General features: G+C 31.3%; 1 protein-coding gene across 1 annotated transcript; it reads left to right on the top strand.

The window, feature by feature from the left end:
- The first annotated feature begins 322 nt into the window (after nucleotides 1-322).
- LOC144453803 (2-aminoethylphosphonate--pyruvate transaminase-like) lies at nucleotides 323-7,702 on the top strand. Its single transcript, XM_078145165.1, has 8 exons — nucleotides 323-449; nucleotides 2,580-2,720; nucleotides 3,049-3,146; nucleotides 4,558-4,792; nucleotides 5,147-5,311; nucleotides 5,730-5,889; nucleotides 6,796-6,956; nucleotides 7,197-7,702. The coding sequence occupies exons 1-8, from the start codon at nucleotides 434-436 to the stop codon at nucleotides 7,343-7,345; spliced, it is 1,125 nt and encodes a 374-aa protein (XP_078001291.1). The 5' UTR covers nucleotides 323-433; the 3' UTR covers nucleotides 7,346-7,702.
- Nucleotides 7,703-8,422: the final 720 nt, after the last annotated feature.

The raw sequence follows: 8,422 nt of genomic DNA, 5'->3' as shown, positions 1-8,422 counted from the left end.
ACGGCGTACCTTACAGACTAATGTACTGTCAACCGAGATGTTTTCGCTACTAGTAAATTTTGCAATTTTCAGTCCAGCTAGTTCTAAAGGAATTATTTTCACTAATTACCAGAGTGGCACATGTGTTGATGTAAAGAAGGCATTTTAGTTACTCCTTATTCTTGCATATTTGTTGAATGTGAAATTTCATCTCAATACCACATTAAGCTAGCTAAGACAAGATTCGATAGCCTCAGGCTATGAAATTCACTGAGATCGCTCATGCCCAACACATCTATGTAAATAGCGCCCTCTAGAGAAGAAGCTGTGCAGTGTTACATAATCAAAAGATCACTGCACATGTGGCGTGTCAAGGTTGTGTGTCTTTGCTGACTGACAGTGAGACATCAGGACCATTCTGCTTTTACACAACAGTATTGGTGGTATTAGGACAATGTCATCATTGAAAGGTAACCAATTTTGTTATCCTAATGAACCATGCTGACACTATTTCTGAAATGCATGTATGATTAGCTCTGGACCACAGGCATTTGTTTCCAGAGTTATGTCTCAGAATCGCAGTGAGTGAACCTGCGCGATCACAGAAACAAGTGTAATTTTACCCCTTTCATATATAGTTGGCTAAATACGTCAATATTAACGATATCATCGACATTTTATTGTATTCTGATAGAAATATTCTGAGACATAACTCGGGAAACAAATGCCTGTGCTCTGGACCTCGTAGTGTATACACCCAGAGCTAGTGTTTAAAACTGTTTTTGTACCATCAACAGTTATATATATTTAAAGATATGATATATACTAATATTATTACGAACACGTGTAGAAATTTATGTTGTCCATATAAGTATCACAATATAGTTATTTTATAACTTATAAAATTCATTGATGATCAATGACAGACAAATATTCTGGATACAGAAAAAAGGGGGGTGGGGGTGGGGTGGGGGGGTGGGTACGTGTATATCAATTGATGCCCTGAATTGATGACCAAAATGATCATGACGTGTATATATATAGCATTAGATGGCAATTTGATTTGTCACCAAAACAATACAATTGTGTGTAGGAGGAATATGTTATGTCTATTACATACACACACACACACACACATATATATATATATATATATATATATCAACACATTGACCACCTTTATATTATATTACCATTACATATCTGTTATGGTTTATAAACTAGCTTTCCTATCTCATGTTACATGTACTGTCAATCTAGATGTTTTCGCTACTAATAAATTTTGCAATTTTCAGTCTTCAGCTAGTTCTAAAGGACTAATTTTCTCTAGTTACCAGAGTGGTACATTAATGTGTCGATGTAAAGAAGGCATTTTAGTTACTCCTTATTTTCTTGCATATTTGTTGAATGTGAAATTTCATCTCAATACCACATTAAGCTAGCTAAGACGAGATTCGATAGCCTCAGGCTATGAAACTCACAATCCTTCACAGTACAGTCCAACAATAAAGTAAGCTTCATTTTTGCATCACAGCTGTTCATATCATCTGTAGCAGTCTTCCAGGTAGATTTTGTTCCTTTGCAAGAACTCCTACCTCCATCAACAAAATGGTAGTTTACCAAAGCAAAAAGTACTTTTGTGGGACATGTAAACAACTGTCAATATCACACCTAGATAAAGGTAATAATAAAACTCAGTTTAAATAAGAATGATGCTGTTTTTGGTCTCATACTTGATGATGCAAAAAAATATTTAGCAATTAAAGGTTTAGATTTAAGATTCAAATTTTATAATCAGAAATACACAATGTTTTTTGTTTTTTTCATTTCCTGGTATTGAATTGATAACAGTGAGATATATATTGAATCTACATATGTAATCAATAGACAAAAAACTTGGGATTGTCATTTTAACCACTTAAATTTATATGAAATTAAAATGCACTTAAGAATTGTCAATTTTCGTGCAGTAAAATATTTTTCTATTTCCTCATTGAAGTGGTGATTTTCAATATAAATTGCTATGACTAACATTTGAGTGTTTCTCTTATCTATGAGCAGACAGTGTATTAAAATTGCACAAATTTCTACATGTGACTGAATTTTTTTAGCAAAATGAATCTGTAATAGCTAAGTAGTAACAACAAGACAACAATCAGCATTGGAAAAGAAAGATTAAATGGAAAAATGCAGAACTCTCAGTCATGTCACCCTGACATTCACAATATGATGAACAGTCTCTGAGATATTCATGGGTTCAGCAACATAATGGATGTGTCATGTTGTTCACTCAACATTCAAATTAAGAACCTTGAAATTTTGATGTTCACAATTCGTCATAACCATTTCTCAAGACATTTCAGTTATTACTCCATACCTACAAGACAGTTCACAATCTTCTGGCTCTTATTGGACCATGTTTTGAATCATGAATTCAAACATTTAGAATCCAAATTCTTCAACTTTTAGATTTATTGAATCTTAAATTCCTCCATTTTCAAATATGTTGATTATTATAATATAATAGTTGTGCCCCCCCCCCCCCCCCATATTTCTGAAACTACATGGAAGATATCTTTACTACACTTGTATCTTTATAGGAGAAAAGAAATTATTCACATATGGACCAGTCAGTCTGAGTTTGACTACAAAACAGGCAATGCTCAAAGATGTTGGATCCAGAGATGTTGAATTTATTGAAGCTGTCAAATTTATAAGAAGTAGACTACTGGAATTTGCAGGTTTGTGTTCCTGTAATGATTCAATAATTTATAATTTACATGATTTATAAAAAAAAAAGTAATTATTTTACACTTACAAAGGAAAATAGGATACATCTTGCATTAGTTATTTTTTTTAATTCAATATTTTACTAACATTTTGTAAGAGTTTCTTTTATATAACTTTAGGTTTAGTATTGTAATTTGCATATTCATAAGATAATTAAAATGCAAAGCCAATCACGGACCAGCATCCAAAATGTTCATCTTATACAAATAAAAATGTAATGATTTTGTGTATATGTATGTGTTATGAATGTATACAGGATAAATTCTCTTACTTTTACAGGAGTGTCCTCAGATAAATTTACATGTGTTCCAATGCAAGGCAGTGGTACTTTTGGTATAGAAGCTGTTATCTCTACAACTGTTCCAAAAAATGGAAAGGTAACATATAGTTATAGATTTAGTAATGCTGTCTTTGTAAATAGTTTCTCACATGTTAATAGATATCCTTACATGTACTCACATATTTATAGATATCCTTACATGTACTCCCATATTTATAGATATCCTTACATGTACTCACATAGTTATAGATATCCTAACATGTACTCACATAGTTATAGATATCCTTGCATGTACTCACATATTTATAGATATCCTAACATGTACTCACATAGTTATAGATATCCTTACATGTACTCACATAGTTATAGATATCCTTACATGTACTCACATAGTTATAGATATCCTTGCATGTACTCACATATTTATAGATATCCTAACATGTACTCACATATTTATAGATATCCTTACATGTACTCACATATTTATAGATATCCTTACATGTACTCACATATTTATAGATATCCTTACATGTACTCACATATTCAATAGATATTCTTACATGTACTTACATATTAATAGATATCCTTACATGTACTCCCATATTCAATAGATATCCTTACATCTACTCACATATTTATAGATATCCTTACATGTACTCACATATTTATAGATATCCTTACATGTACTCACATATTTATAGATATCCTTACATGTACTCACATATTTATAGATATCCTTACATGTACTCACATATTTATAGATATCCATACATGTACTCACATATTTATAGATATCCTTACATGTACTCACATATTTATAGATATCCTTACATGTACTCACATATTTATAGATATCCATACATGTACTCACATATTTATAGATATCCATACATGTACTCACATATTTATAGATATCCTTACATGTACTCACATATTTATAGATATCCATACATGTACTCACATATTTATAGATATCCTTACATGTACTCACATATTTATAGATATCCTTACATGTACTCACATATTTATAGATATCCTTACATGTACTCACATATTTATAGATATCCATACATGTACTCACATATTTATAGATATCCTTACATGTACTCACATATTTAGATATCCTTACATGTACTCACATATTTATAGATATCCTTACATGTACTCACATATTTATAGATATCCTTACATGTACTCACATATTTATAGATATCCGTACATGTACTCATAAGAGCTCATAGTTGGTGTGTTTCCATAATCATACAGGACTTGATTTCTGTCATTATTTATATCAAACATAGCAATCCAAATTTCACATTTTCTAATATCTTTTTTTGGTTGACTCAGAAAATAGGTCAAAATGGAATAATACCATGCAATTGCTCTTCAGTCTTGTCAAAATTATTTTTCCTTATCAAACGATAAAATATATTTCAGTGGCATTGCCATTTTGTTTATAAAGTGGACTGCTATTTATCTCACTATTTTGGATATTCCATCTTTTTTAGATTCTGATTCTTGATAATGGAACTCGTACGACAGTCAGCAAACTTGTTGATATTTTTGGACTAGATAGTGTCTTACTTAGCTTTCCCGAGGACTGCGGTATCGATGTACAGAAAGTGGAAGAGTGTTTACAAAAAAATATGTTTACCAATGTTTATATGGTACATTGTGAGACTAGATCTGGTGTTATGAATCCCATGGGAGAAATTGGTGCTCTTATCAGAAGATACAATCCTGGTTTGTTGACATTTTATTTGGACTAATAAATACATTTTAATAAATTAGTAAATGAAATGAGAAGGAGTCGTTTACTAAGTTAGTAGGTGCATCATTGTTCTGCACATATTTTTTGAGAAAAAAATTACAGGAGTTGATAAAGTGAGCAATATACAAATAAAAAAAAGAGAAATACAGAAGATAGGACTAAAGCAAGTATTAAAGCAAGTATAGAAAAAACAGTTTTGAAGCAAAGGTTATCAGACCAGGGTATGCAAGCTATGTAGATTTATTGAAGATTTAATATTATGACATTATAAATCATGTCAAACATTCCTCATCAATTCTTCCGCAATCTTGTCCTATTTTTAACAGGTGCAACATACTTTGTTGATGCTATGACAAGTTTTGGTGTTGTACCCATAGACTTGGAGGCCAGCAATGTGGATTATATGGTCAGTTCATCTGATAAATCTATGTCCAGTGTTCCAGGGTTTGCATTTGTTGTAGCAAATAAAGAGAAGTTACTTCAATGTAAAGGTAACAGGAACAAAAAGAAAAATCTTTTCCTTTGAATAGAATAATGTAATTTTGTGAACAAAAAAAGGAGAAGTGGCAGCATTCTGATTACAGTAGAGGTGCAAAGAGAATAATTTATCCAGTAATATCTGCCATTTTGTGACTTACGTACACAGATATAAAAAAATTATTTATTTATTTATTTATTTATTTATTTATTTATTTATTTTACTATTATATCTGCCATTTGACTTTTCTGCATTTTGGTCATTTTTCTGTTTTCTGCTTTCTTGATTGATAGACAGTTTGTCTATTTCCATATTTTTTGTTACATTTGAATAATGATTGATTGATTGATTGATTGTTTGATTGATTGATTTCTGAATTGTAATAGTTTGCTTTAATAAGCAATACAATACATATATTTTATTTTGTTTAGGACAAGCTAGAAGTTTAAGTTTAGACTTAGTGGATCAGTATGAAGGATTAGAGCAGAATGGTCAATTTAGGTTCACTCCCCCAACTCATGTTATGATGGCTTTTAGACAAACATTACTGGAGATTGAAGCAGAGGGAGGAGTGCTTGGAAGGGCAAACAGGTACAGACACTTTATAATCATAACATCACTAGTCTGGATGCCAACGTGGTTTCTAACTGAACCACTGTGAGTGGAGGTGTAAATGGTAACGATACTGTATAGGAACTAGACGATAACAACACACACACACACACACACACACACACACACACACACACACACACACACACACACACACACACACACACACACACACACAATAATACTGGAATTCAACAAAAAACCTCCACAGACCAATACCTGAAATGTGATAAAATAAAGTTTGAGAGAGGTCAAGATATATCCATGTGTGTCAACTACACTCATATAAATAACATTGTGGAGTCACAAGTGCTTACTTTTAGGCCATCAACAACCCAACAAATATTAAAACCACAGTTGAAATTGTATTGTGGATATTTCTTCTTTTTTGTCTGTAAGTTTTCATTCTCTTTTGCTATTCGAATGGTCTACTAGGCAAAGTTCCCTACCAGCTACCTTACTCTTTGTATAATTATGTTTTGGTAATAGTTTCATGTCTATACACTAATGTCAAAGTGCAAATTACCTTTCACACACAAGCTATCACTCTAGAAATCATTTATGAACATGGGATAAAATGATGTCTGAAAATTAACAGTAATTTTGCACAAATTACAAATCAGTGAATGAAATATATAAGGGGCCATTATCTCCTGGTAAATAAAAGCATAGAGTAATTTTGCACAACTGTAGTTTTGCATACAATATTTTGATTGAATTGTCAACAGCAGATAGTACAGCTTTGGGTGTATACATTTGTGTATAGGTACCGATAGGTGGCAAAATATATATATTGATGATTTAATATACACCCAAAATGTCTCTATTATGAATAAGATGATTCCTTTGTTAATATAAAATCTGCTTTGATTTTTCCTTCCATAGATTTAGACAAAATAATGAAGTGTTGAAAGCAGGAATGAAGAAAATGGGATTCAAGCAACTTGTGATAGGAAATGATCAAAGTTTTATTATCACAAACTTTCATTGTCCTGGACACCCAAAGTTTGATCTCCAGGAATTTGTCAACAGACTGAATGAGAAAGGTATAGTGAAATAAGATTGATTGATTTCTCACTACTCTTTTATATTACTTGCCATAACTGAAGTTTGAATCAAACACTGACACGTATAGCTTATATTTAAAAAAAAATTCTTGACTGTGTACCAATTTAACTGTTCTCATGCTCTTCTGCTTTAAAGAAAATGTCTCTCCAACCTTGCAGCTCAGTAAATTTATTGAATATTTACATATTCATATTTCATCTTCTCTTATAATTTTTCAGATCAAGTGATAGTCAAGGCAAAAACTAAAGCTGCATCGTTTTCGATCTGCAATGTTGGTAATCTGTTTCCAGACGACATGCAACATCTACTGCAGTGTATTCAAGAAGTCTGTGTAGAAATGGGTGTAAATGTACCAATCATTGAATGAAATATATAAGGGGGCAACATCTTAATGTAATTCTGAGTATTCACTAATTCTTGAAGAAAATGATGTGGTAAAACAATAAAGAAACAAGAAAACAAGAATATTGTGGTACAAAAGAGGCTGAAGGATGAAATAGTAGAATCGGATTTGAAATTTTGCAAGAAATTTGACTGATAATAGAAACAGCTATAAACAGTTTCTTGAACATGTAATTTACTTGAGACTTAAATGAACAACTTGAAGTTAGTTATGATAAATGAATTGTTGACATTTGCTGATGATAAGTACACATACAGAACAGTATAAAGCTGTACAGGTCAAGAGTCACGACCTTTGAACCTGTAAATATATTCAAAAACACCAAGGCTCCACTTATCATTAGGCCTAAAAAAAAATCATTATTTGGTTCCGGTTACCCTACACCACCTAACTTTTTTACTGCTGACCCTAAACTATTTTTACGTGTTTGAGAGAAAAAATAATAAAATCACAAAAATTGTGAAATCTCATGAGAAAAGAGCCATCAACTTAAAAAGACGCTCTAAAACTGTTCTTCCAATCTGTAATGGCTTTACATCTGATAGGATGAAATAAACAACACAGAGACCATTTGGAAAACAATGGCAAACCTGAACTAGACACTCACATATAAAAAAAAATAGAATAAAATAGAATAAAAAATGTACCTACCCCACCTATTCTAAAATTGAGAGTAACTGGAACCACATAATTTTTTTTATTAGGCCTTAGGAATGTACATGTATACAATTATTTTAGATGAAAATTTTGACATGAATATATATATATATTGATTATTACAAGTTTCCCATCCAGAATGATGTTAAATGTATCAAAAACTGCCAGAAAGATAATATGATTTTGATAATTTTCAAATAAAGTTTAAAAGAGAGAAGTGTTATGATAAAGACAAGTGTGTTGTATTGACCTGTAATTATCTCTTTTGTGTATAACATGAAATGCAGAATAAAATATACAGAGTTGAATAACAAGAGTTGAATATACAGAGTAGAATAACAAGAGTTGAATATACAGAGTTAAATATACAGAGTTGAATAACAA

The sequence above is a fragment of the Glandiceps talaboti genome, chromosome 2 (assembly GCF_964340395.1).
Source record: "Glandiceps talaboti chromosome 2, keGlaTala1.1, whole genome shotgun sequence".
Classification (NCBI taxonomy): Eukaryota; Metazoa; Hemichordata; class Enteropneusta; family Spengelidae; genus Glandiceps; species Glandiceps talaboti.
This window is presented reverse-complemented; position numbering and strand designations above follow the sequence as displayed.